General features: G+C 40.7%; 1 protein-coding gene across 1 annotated transcript; it reads left to right on the top strand.

Annotated features, from left to right (window-relative positions):
• The first annotated feature begins 557 nt into the window (after positions 1–557).
• Positions 558–10,659, top strand: znf366 (zinc finger protein 366). Its single transcript, XM_040154420.1, has 7 exons — positions 558–681; positions 3,448–4,477; positions 4,563–4,730; positions 5,132–5,282; positions 5,969–6,160; positions 8,945–9,119; positions 9,213–10,659. Exons 2-7 carry the CDS (start codon positions 3,453–3,455, stop codon positions 9,914–9,916), a joined length of 2,415 nt encoding a protein of 804 aa, XP_040010354.1. The 5' UTR covers positions 558–681; positions 3,448–3,452; the 3' UTR covers positions 9,917–10,659.
• Positions 10,660–12,804: the final 2,145 nt, after the last annotated feature.

Raw genomic sequence — 12,804 nt, 5'->3', positions numbered from 1 at the left:
GAAACAAAAATTAACAATAAAGGTTTCGCAGAGTTAGTATTTGTTGCAGGGCGTTTCTGCTGGATTGCATTGTACCACTCAGGTATGAATATTATAGTGCACGGCCGTTGTCTGACAGAGGCTATGCTCCAATTAACTGACTATGAAGTTTGTCATCTGCAATCTGACAGACCCGAAATATCTTTACCCTTAAAGTTTCTAGAGCTGTTCAAAAGCTTAAAATCTTGTCATATTTCATCTAAAAACACTGGAGATTTTATTTATTTTAAATGTGAGATCAATCTTTCTCAAAAGGTGTTTCTTTAAGCTGGTTTAAGAAAAAAAACTTGCCTCCCCACATTCTTCCAAAAGCTGTGTAAATCCCTATTTCATAGAGAAATGGAGATGTCTATCTAGTGTTTCCTTATTTTTCTGCAGGAAGGCACTAGGCTTGTTGACTTCCTCTCCCCTCCCTTCCTTCCTTCTCTCCGAAGGTACTCATCTGAAAAATGAGAACAAAGTGATTGTTCCTGTTCTCTTTCTTAAGTCACTTCAAATGCTATCCGTGGACGGGCGGCTCATTGTCAGGAGAGTTGCAGTGCGAGCAGGAGGGAGAGAACGCTGGTACAGGTACAAGAGCAGCAGCTGCTGCTGCAATTCAGCCACAGCATCACAGAAAACACACTCTGCTACACTCAGTGGGTAAGTTCCACACACAGACTTAGCCGCAGCCTCACACAAACACACACTTGCAGTACATGGCACTGACTGGCGTACGGGTGAGGAGGGGCTTCGGTTTTAATGGACTGTTTGGAATTCATGGTGTGGCAAAGTATGGGCTGGGGTCTCTGCACAGTGCACCTTAAGAGGGAGAGGTGAGCAATGATAATATCCAGGAGAACATTTGAAACTGGCTGGAAAACACTGAAAATTACAGTATGCATCTGAATTTGTTGCAGAAGCTTGTGAAGAGGCTAAATAACAGCCTTCTTGCATGTGGTTTATTTCTTCTATATATTACTAATAACAAATTTACATCCAAATACTTGTCCCCGTAATATGTTTTGTTATTTATTGATATGGAGAGACTCCCTGTGCTTAGACAGTGTGTTGGACTGCTTGTAAGTTTTCAAAGTATGTTTTTTGCAGAGACACTGTGAATTATATGAATGTGAATTTGAGAATCCATCTGTAATCCCTGCAAATTTTATTAATCTTCATCTCATGATCTTCACAAACTTTATCATCCTCACTTGTCATCGTCTTTTCAACATGACTTAGAAATGATTCAATCATATTTTACTGTCTGCATGAATCTGAAGCTGATGTTAAAAGCTGAAATTTTTCAGCCGGCAGGAAATTAATTATTCTGGTAATTGATTAATGGTTTAAGACGTTTTTCAAGCAAACATTCAAAAATATTCCCTCGTCACTGTTTCTTAATTGTGAGCATTTGATGCTTTTCTTTAACTTATGTGATTGTAAACTGGATATCTTTGGGTTTTGGACTCTTGGTCAAACAAAACAATACCCCTCTCCTTGGGTTTTAAGAAATTGTAACAATTTTTTTTCACTATTTGCAAAGGCAATGAAAAAAAATTTTTAGTTGGAGCCTTATGTATGCTAATACGTTTAGTATGTATGTATCATTACATAGAAGAGTAGTTGCTGCATCTGCAACAGCAAACAGGGAGGTAAAATGTAACAGACAAAAAAGTCATGCTAATGTGGACTGATTTGAATCCCAGCTGTTTCTCATTGATAAGCACTGAACAATTTATAGGAATAGAATAGGTAAGTACAAATTTGCTAAGCACTATTTCAATTTGATGCAGAAGTAAGACAGTTCCCCTCTGAACATCCTACGTCAATTTTCATCATCTTTTCATCCATGACCATCATCTACACTAAAACACACACACACACACACACACACACACACACACACACACACACACACACACACACACACACACACACACACACACACACACACACAAAGAGAGAGAGAGAGAGAAATGGTATTTATAGCTCTATGACATCTTAATATCACAGTTTTATGCTTATCAGTAATTTAACCAACTCAGACTCCACACAGAGATACAGAATAAAACATTGTGTAGCACTATCAGTGGAGGAGAAAAAGGGAAGTTCTTCTTGGCTATCGGTGCAAAAAAAAAAAAGAAAAAAAGAAAAAAGATGATCAGAGCAGAGAAAAATGAGATGGAGAAACGAAAAGTGTGCGGGAGGTAGAGGGGAGCATTTCACAGATAACTTCCTAATTTCGGGAAAGGAGGAGATCTGTGAGAAAGGAAGAAGTGAAAAGTGTCAGGTTGAACACCGACAGGTTTGGGCGTAGACACCATGCTGTATGTGTACTCAGTCACATTTCCTCCCACAAAAATCTTCAGAGAAAGTTTCATATCATATATAAAAACCAGACACAGAGGCATTGGATGTACTTTTGCCAGGTCTTTCTCCAAATGTTGTGTCTGTTTTTGAGGTTGCAAGTATAACTAAGCAGTGGTGGAAAGTAACTAAGTAGATTTTCTCAAATACTTAAATTGTACTTATGCAATTTTGAGATATTGCCAGGGTATTTCCATTTTATGCTGCTTTAGTCTTCAACTCCATACATCATAGTGGTAAAAGAATCCAATATCTCACAAAAAAGATTCACTCCAAAGATACAAATACAAAATACATCACACATTTATGCAGCAGAAGCTTGTTTTTATGTTTTCCTACCCCATTAATCATCTCGTCGTCATCCACTTAATTTATCTTGTGACTCTTTGAAGGGGCCTGACCCCCAGCTTGGGAACCGCAGGACTACACTACTAGCTGAACTGTCACCAGCTACAACAGTAAAATGCTACTTGAGCATCAGTATAAACAATCTAATGAAGACTTATATATAGTAACACACAAGTCACAGGGGCACTAAAGTACTTTAAGTACATTTTGATTATACTTCTCTGTGTACAATGCAGTACTTTATATTGTGGTATTGTTTATTGATAATTAAAAGAGTACTCCATCCATTTGACATTGTACTCCTAAAACATTGTCCGACTCCTGACGGAGAGCTTAAAGAAGAAAGGATCAAAATCGATGTAGCAGAACCAGAGATATTGTCTTTTTTACTCTACACATTCTTCTTCCATGTCAAAGAATGGTGCCTACATTACCCACAATTCAACCCCAAATCTTTTTACGTTTCCAAACTTAGTAGTAGAAGTCTTCAGCTCCACCAGACGCTGCCTGACCTCACTTGAGGCAACTCACAATGCTCCCTCTGGAGCCACAAAACCCTTCATGCAACTCTTTTTTCCCCATATCCAGTACTAGATAGACTTATAAACAGACTTTGGTGTATAAAATCGGTGGAGTTAACCTTTAAGTCAAGGATCTGAATGTTTCTTTAACCAAGACTTTTAACCACTTCTTGTACTCTTTCTAACGCAGAAAAAATGATGGAATCAAACCGAGTAAACTTCTCACCAGGAAGAAGTCCTCCTCTCAGAGATGAACTTAGACAAGCATCGCAGCACAGTTTCTACCTGAGCCCACCTCCGCTCTATGTCAAGCCCCCGAAATTCTCCCCTCCCAGATACCCCAGCTTATCACCCACCAGAGACACCTACAGCGTGTTCAGCCCACCTACTTTCTTTCCCATGTTCGGCCCCAGTTACACCCAGAGGGAGGGATCCCAAAAACGTAAAAGAGCTCCTTTCAAAATAGACGCCCAAGGAGGTGAATCTCCTGACAGAGGAGCCGAGGAGGCAGAAGAAGGCAGCAAAAAGAAGACGGTAGACCTCTCCCACATCCCCTTCTCGCTCCCACCTCATCCCATTTCTTCGCCATCTCCAAAACCCCTTCCTGGTATGATCGAGCTCAACAGACTGCAGCTTCATCACAGATCACCGGGTATGAATCTACCTGTGCAGGTGAAACAGGAGCCTCTCAGTCCTTCCCCTGTGTGGCCTCCCTCTCCTCTCCTTCTCCATCCTCCATACTTTCCACCTCTCCACCACAGCCTCCTCCCATACCCCTTCTTCATGCCTGGGCCTGTCATGCACCTCTCCCCTGGTGCTTTCTTCCCTAGAGAGGACCTCCGACCTAATCATCGTACCCGTGACAGGGCTCCTCGAAGTGGGACAACCACCGCTGAGAAGCTTGGACTCAACATCCATGTAGACGACAGCTATTATGTTGATGTTGGAGGTGACCAGAAGCGATGGAAGTGTCGTATGTGTGACAAGTCCTACACCTCCAAGTACAACCTGGTCACGCATATCCTGGGCCACAACGGCATCAAGCCACATGGATGCCACCTGTGTGGGAAGCTTTTCAAGCAGCTGAGTCACCTGCACACACACCTGCTCACCCACCAGGGTATGAGGCCCCACAAGTGCCAGGTGTGCCACAAGGCCTTCACCCAGACCAGCCACCTGAAGAGACACATGATGCAACACAGTGATGTGAAGCCATACAGGTGATTGCAGCAGATTTTTTGTGCTCTTTATTGCCTGTTTTTATCACAATTTTCCGTCTAATACACACCTTTTCTGCCCCTCCAGCTGCGGTGTGTGTAGTCGAGGCTTCGCTTACCCCAGTGAGCTTCGTGCCCACGAGCTGAAGCATGAAAAAGGCCAGGAGAACGTGTGTGTGGAGTGTGGTCTGGACTTCCCCACACTGGCCCAGCTGAAGAGGCACCTGACCGCTCATCGTGGCCCCACCCTGTACAGGTGAGCACAAAATCAATTCTTTCCTTTTTATGAAGTATCTAAAGATTGTGCTGTTAAAGCTATCGTTTGAAATACCTTTATTAGTATTCTTGTCGCGAGTTAGATGACAAGATTCATACCACTCTCATGTCTGTACTCTATATGAAGCTACAGCCAGTTACAGCTACAGCTACGGACCCAGGCAAGCTGTTTCCACCAGCTTCCAGTCTTTCTGCTAAGCTAATCTAACAGGCTGTTGGCTGTAGGGTTATATTTTATATTTATGAGAGTGATATCAATCTTTTCATCTAAATCTGGGTAAGAAAGCGAATGAGCGCATTTCCCAAAATTTCAAACTATTGCTTTAACATTTCAGTTCTATATTTGCCTGTAGAAGGAGGTTATACCTGTTGTTCCTGCAGGTGTGCGGAGTGCCAGAAGACTTTCCAGTACCCGAGTCAACTTCAGAACCACATGATGAAACACAAAGACATCAGACCGTACATCTGCAGTGAGTGTGGGATGGAGTTCATCCAGTCACACCACCTGAAACAGCACACGCTCACTCACAAAGTAAGTTTACTTAGGGGGGCGAAGAGAAAAGACACAACAACATTTTCTTGATGCTTTTTGACGGGCACTGGAAGCACTCGAATGATTTTGGCTGCGAACAGAGTTATTTGATGCCAAAATTATTATAGAGTTAATTTTGCTGTCACGTGAAGACATTTCCATTATTCCTTGTTCACATTTTGGATAGTGAAAAATGGCTGAGTGAGTTTGGACACTAGCCTAACAGGTTGTCTTGGCAGCTGTCTCAAAGCAATTTCCCCTTAAATTCTGGCTCCTGATGCTATTTTTAACCCCTTAACATCCAGTTTTAATCTTTTATTTCCCCTTCAGTAGCTCTATGTTTAGATAAAACACCGGATTCAACACTGTTTGCCAGTATTATATGCATATATATACCGTATTAGCTTGTCCCAACTCTTTACTGAAGCAATACAAGAGTTCATGTTTTTATGGTTGCACCATTGAATCAAATGGAAATATTCTTAATGTATTGTGCATCGTTTTATACACATTTTTCCTAAATTCAGCCTGACATGTTTGGTATCTCTGGAAACTTTAGGCTGTCCAATTGGATTTAAAATAAAGATCTTAAATTGAAGATCAGTGGAATTTAAGAGGTCAAACAAGCAGACGTCTGGTGACCACATTTTCTCATGCCTCTACTTCCACATTCTCCTGTTCTTCAGGGTGTGAAAGAGCATAAGTGTCGCATCTGTGGTCGTGAGTTCACCCTGTTGGCTAACATGAAGCGCCATGTCCTCATCCACACCAACATACGGGCCTACCAGTGCCACATGTGCTTCAAGAGTTTCGTCCAAAAACAGACTCTCAAGGCTCACATGATCGTCCACTCGGACATCAAACCCTATAAATGCAAGGTTGGTCAAACTGAATATGTGAGTTGTGGCTCTTTGTGTTGTGTTTTGGCCTTTGGTTCCCTTTTTTGTTCACTGATTAAAGGAGTAGTTCAACATTTTGGGAACTACTCTCTTGCCAAGAGCTAGATGAAGAACATCACCACTGCTCTTGTCTGTATGGTAATTAGAGGCTGTCCAAACAAAAACAACAGAATCAGTCATTTCAGCAAATGCCCCAAAACGTCATGTTCAATTGGCAAAGCCCCCCCACCAGCCATAAGAAGTATGACTCTTTTCCATCTGGAGCAAAGAAGGGAGTCAGGTGACGCTATAATAGAGCAACAAAGTCTGCAGAGGGAGTAGACTGGGGTGGATGGGTGGGTGAGCAAAACATTGTACTTTAACATAAGGGAACACTTTTTTTTTACCGTTTCCTACCAGCAGTCAAAAACCATGATTGCAATTGTTCCCTAACCTGTTCTTATTGTAACCATGAGAACAAAGATCCCCTAACCTAGACAAGGCAGTAATTGTGACTAATTCCACAATGTTTCCCTAATTCTAACCAAGTTGCTTCTGTGCCTATTATTTTTCAACAGTGATTTGTCCTACGTATAGTGGCGTCAGATCAAAAAACGCCTCAATGTGTCACTGTAAATGGCAATTACTAAAGATATATTTTGTCAATTAATTTGCAGGACCTGTTGGGTAATTATTGAGCTACTCCCAGCACCCAGTAACTTTAACTTAGCACAAAGACTGGAAGCAGGGGGAAACAGCTAGTATGGCTCTGTCTAGCCCCTATAAGGCTCAATAATTAACCATTTTTTTAATCTATACAAAAACCAAAGTGTAAAAATAATATTTTGCAGTATTAGAGGGGATTTTGTGGCAGATTTTGTTACCTTTGGGCCGAGTCGAGCTAATTGTTTCCACCTGTTTTCACTCTTGAAGCTAAGCTAAGCTAACCTGCTGCTGGCTGTAGCTTCGTATTCACAGATGTGAGAGTCGTATAGATCTTCTCATCTACCTCTCACAACAAAGCAAATAAGAAAAATATCAAACTATTCTTTTAATATTCACATCTTTTACTGTTAGATAAAGACATCAATACTACAAGTGCTGTCATAGAGTAAGCTAAGGTGTTGGTCCATCTACCAACACCTCGTTTGCTAAATTAACCAAATCGTATTTATTGATAATCACAGCCAGGAACCAGACCTTTAATATATAGTGGCAGCTGCTATTAAAGGGTTTCCCCACTTTTCTGGAGTGTCTGTTTTGACCTTGGTGTTTGGTATGAGGACTGAGACGATGACCAGATAGCAGAGAGGCTTTTGGCAGTGGGAGCCTCCTTGTCCATAGGAAGGATATCGCCGCACAAACTGCCTCTCTAACAATGGCCCCCAAGCTTCCCCGGAGAACAGGGCCCGCAAATAGATTTCATCTCGCTTTCTCTGCTGCTGGAGGGAGCTTCCTGTTTTCTCACGGTCCTCTTGGACAGTTTACAGTCCCTCTCTCCTCCTGAAGGAAAGGACCACCCTAATAAAAAAGAATGCAGAGGAAGGACAGCGCAGGAGTTGCCCTTCCCTGTTCTCCTCCTGGCCCTGTCTCCATGTTGCTTCCTCTCTCTCTCTCTCTCTCTCTCTCTCTCTTTCTGTTTTTCTTGTGTGTGTGTCAGGGAGTGAGAGAGAGGGGGGAAGACACAGAGGAAAAGAAAAGAGGAAAACAAGAATAGAGGAGGAGGGTGTGTGTGTGCGTGTGTGTGTGTGTGTCTCTATGTATATCTGAATGCCTGCACATTCATTCATGATTACGTGTAGCTCTACTGTAACTCTGCATTCTGAGAAAATTAGTCATCTAACAAAGGAGATTTGGCAGAGAAAGAAAAATAATAGGTGGATGGTGTTTGCTTATTGTTTTTGTATCCTGAAATAGAGTTTACTATAGCCAGTGGTGGAAGGTAACTAAATACTTTTACTCAAGCGGTGTACTCACTATAAGTGCAATTTTGAGGTAAATGTACTTACACTGAATATTACAAATTTCTGCTCCTATTTATTTCTACTCCACTGCATTTCAGAGGAAAATATTTAGCTTTTTACTCAGTCAACTATATTTATCTGACAGAGATAGTTACTGTTATTTGTAGATTAAAACTGCCGCAGTATATAAAGTAGTTAAAATTAGCTCCACCTCATCTAACTACAACAGTAAAATGCTGCTTATATGTTAATGTATCAGTGATAAAACTGTAAAAGATGAAAACTTTTACCCTGAACACTTTAAATACATTTCGATGATAATACATACACAGAGATACAGCTACAGCCAGCAGTAGGCTGGCCTGGCTCTGACTATATCTTGGCCAGGAGCTGTTGCCTCCGGGAAGTTACTGCTCCCAGTCAAGATATAAGTGTTAATTAGTGACTTTAAGAGCTGCCTGTAAGGCGGATTTTGTCACATTTAGACTGGCTATCTGGTTCTACCTGCTTCCAGTTTTCAGGCTAAGCTACGCTAACTGGCTGTTGGCTTGAGCTTCATGTTTCCCACACATATATGAGACTGGTATCGATCTTCTAACAGTGGGCGAGACGGCAAATAAGTGTATTTCCAAAAATGTTGAACTAATCCTTTAAGTGATAGACCTGAATATTTGTTGCTAAGTGGCAAGGAATTTAATGCTAGCCATTCGATATGCATAGCACATATGTATATTTATGAAAAAACTGTAAAACTTGTTAGAATTCTTATTTGGCTATTAACAACTTACCTGGCCCTACACTTTTCTCCCTTGTCTTTCAGCTTTGTGGGAAGGAGTTCAACAGAATGCATAATCTAATGGGTCACATGCATCTCCACTCAGATAGCAAACCCTTCAAATGCCTCTACTGCCCAAGCAAGTTCACCCTGAAGGGAAACCTCACCAGACACATGAAGGTGAAACACGGCGTCATGGACAGAGGGCTGGATGAAAGATGTATGGATCTTCAAATCTGCACCTGCATTTGATGGTATGTGCATTTTTGTTGAGAAGGTTGCTTGATGTCATTACTTTTTTTTCTGTTTTCAGTGTTTAGGCAAAGGGGGCGATTCTGCCTCACCACTCCAATGGGCCTCCTCACTCACTTCAGCCAAGAGGAGCCCTTTGACCTTTCCCAGAAGACACCGGGCCTGCCCAGCCTCCGTCTTTCCCAGTCTGATGGCGAGAGTGTCCCGGGAAGCTCGTGTCAGGAGGAGGATGAGGAGAGTTTGTACAGAAGGAGCCAGTACAGCCCTGAGGTGGACCAACATGGGATGGACCAACCAGCAGGCGAGGACCAATACATCCCTGAGCTGGAGGAGAGAGGACAGGGATCTCCTGATGAACTAAGGCCAGGCAAGAAACAGAATCAGGCGTACCAGCAAAGTTTAGATGATGAGACAGTTGAGAGGGAGTCAGCAGCAGAAGGACAATCTTTAGATCCCAGAGGTGCCCAGGTGAACCTCTTGCAGTCTGAGATGTCCTATGAATCTGATGTAGAGCAAGGCGAGCAGGCGTACCACCATGAAACAGGGCGTAGACAGTCGCATGATTATGACTCTGACTCAGAGTTTGAAGATGATCACCGAGAGCTAGATGAGCCAGAGCAAAGCGAACAGCAGTTGGATTGCTATTTTGAGGCAGCCATCGATGTGGCAGAGAACAACCAGAGCAGTTTGGAGAGAGGTGAAATAGCGCACCTCTCGCACAAAAGTGAATTAACGGGTCCACGGGATGAAGAAGAAAGCAAATAATGAGTAAAACTCAGTGGAAGAATGGGAAGAAGATGCAAGTTTTGGAGTATGCTGATGTTTTCTTGACAGGAAAATGGACAGGATGTTCAGGAGACACTCCCTGAGGAGAGAGGAAAGTGTGTCGGTCTCGAAATAAAACTGATTATGGACGATTTGGTTTAGTAGCTTAGCACAAAAAAGGAAAGATGAATATATCATGTTTGTTAACAGGAAAAAAAAACAAAAATGAAATAACTGAAATACAAAGCTGTGAAGCATACTGCATGTACAGAACATATCATGCACTGATAAGCAGTCCCTGACAGGAGGTTAATGTGGATTCATAAGTGGCAAAGTAAGATAAGAATGTAGCTTCTCTGAAAATGAAATGCAAAAGGATATTAATATTTTTGTTTTTTAAAAATCATTTTGCAATGCTAACTCAAACATGCAATTTTGCTTTAACTTTGACTCTCTTTTTGTGTAAATCTGTGATATCAAAATCAACATTAGATTTTGCTAAAACCATCGTTCATGTTATTTTTGTTTATTTGTGGGACATTGCACTCAAAGTAAACAACAGAATTACTGGGTGTAATGATGTTGTTTTTGACATATGACAAAGCTTGACGTTGTGTTTTCGTGCAGTAAACTGTGATTTTGTATTATTTTTATGTCTAATGTGTAGATTTTTTTTTAATCTATATGACTCTGTTGGTTCAATTTCTGGTGAATGGCTTTTTTTTATTGTATGGCAGTGTAATGTTGGTCACCTGAATATGATTCTGCTAAATAAATACAAAAATAAAAGCTTTAATGCATGAACCTGCGCAATGAACCTGCTGTTTGTGTTTTCAGAAACCTTATAAACATCCATGTGAAGGTTTTTAAAGAATATAAGCCCAGATATTAAATCTCAATCCTCACTGTCTGACACATACTTTAGCAAGCCAGAGATGATTGCTGTGAGTTTCAAAAAGCTTGCATTTCTCCTACTGCTTCTCTTTCAAAGCAGAGGAAGGGGAAGAGAAAACACCTCTCCCCTTCTCTCTTTTAGGTTGTGATCAAACAGCAGTGACGGACACAGTGGGTGTCCCAGACAAAAGGCTTCGTATGTCTGTATGACTCAGAATAAAGCATTGTTTCTGCTCATTGCAGAAGCCCCACTGCAATAGAAATACTAGTGGAATGAACGAGTGCCTAAAAGTATGCATTTGGTGGAGGAAGATACATTATCATTTGTGCATAATGTGGTATATCTCACATATACCTCATGACTATTATAAAGCAATCTAGCAAAAGGTAATTTAAAGTATACTGTGCTTCAGTCCACATTGTGATATCAAATCCAACTCTCTGGGCTATATGCTCAAATCATTCCTCACTTTACCTGAACCGTCAGTTCAGGTAAACGAGTCATTTCTTGTCAGATGAAATGCAGAACAGCAGCTTCTCTGTTTCTGCCAGTGACGACCACCGTGTCCTAAAGGGCGAAACTGCAAACAGTTTGAGGAAGTTCTCACATCCTCCTCTCCTTTCCTCTCCTCACCTACACGTTTCAATCCCAACCACTGGCTCAGAGAGGAACCACAACTGTTTTTCTCGCCGTCTCCTGTCTAGAATCAGCTCCTCGCTGCAGCACCATGTTGTCTAATCGCTGACGAATACCATGTATCACATGGATCACAGCTCAGAGACATAGTGACAGATGGTGTTTCAGAAGGTAACTCTATCACTCCTGTGTGTTTTCAATGACTTGACACTTTAGAGACTGGGAGAACAGGTAAATACTGATGTGATGGGAAATTGAAGTCTGTGGTAAGAAACAGTTGTTCTGTTTTGCAATGAAAACTAACACACTAATCATAATCATGACAAAATAGTGAGATAATGTCTCATTAGGAAAAGGACCAATTACAGTTTATGAATCAGTTATTTTTAGGCACCACTCAGAGATAATTCAAATCAACCAAACTTTGTGATTCAGACTCATGAGGCTTTAAAGTACAGCAAATCTGCAAGTAATGATTATTTTCATTATCATTTGATCTGCTGGTTCTTGTCTTGATTACTCGATTGATTGTGTGATTTACAAACTGTCAGAAACCGGCGAAAAATATCCAGTAGCACTTGGGAGACGAAGATGACATCGTCATATTTCTTATTTTGTTCAACCAACAGTCCAAAACCCAAAGATATTCAGTTCACTGTGATGTAAAACAAGAGAAAAAGAGAAAATCTTTCAATTTGAGAGGCATTTCAAACTTCAGTGTTTGCTTGAAAAATGACTTAAATGGTTAAATGATTATCAAAATAGTTGCCGACTATTTTTCTGTCAATCGACTTATCGATCGATCAAATAATCATAGCAGCTCTATACTGCAGTATATGTTATAGAATATTGGTAATTTAAGATCATGTTACAGTTGGCTTTAACCAGCAGTGTGGAACTGTACATTTTACTAATGCATGAAGGCAGATTACAGTTGAAACATATCTTTTTAGCCTGGCTCTTGATTACAATGTTTTATGGCCATTTTTAAATTATATTTAACTATTAATCTTATTGTATTCATGTGTTAAAATCTTCTATTCCCTCCGTCAATTTTATCTATTTTCTCTAGTTTAATTTAATTTATTTATTTTTTAAATCATAATAATTTAAAATCTTTTTGTATTGGGTTTTATTATTACTTTAACACATTTTTATTTCTTGTGTTCGAATTGCACAAACCTGAATGACAGGTTGATTGAACTGGCTCCACATATGTTGTGAGGTAGCTGATAACTTTAACGTTAGGTGTAAATCATATTCCTTCATAGATGTTCTTTCTTACCAAAGTCAAAGATGATTCAGCCTTCCCAATACACTGACTTAGTGCTGAAACGATTAGCTGATCTATTGATTA

The sequence above is a fragment of the Xiphias gladius genome, chromosome 19 (assembly GCF_016859285.1).
Source record: "Xiphias gladius isolate SHS-SW01 ecotype Sanya breed wild chromosome 19, ASM1685928v1, whole genome shotgun sequence".
NCBI classification, from domain to species: domain Eukaryota; kingdom Metazoa; phylum Chordata; class Actinopteri; order Istiophoriformes; family Xiphiidae; genus Xiphias; species Xiphias gladius.
This window is presented reverse-complemented; position numbering and strand designations above follow the sequence as displayed.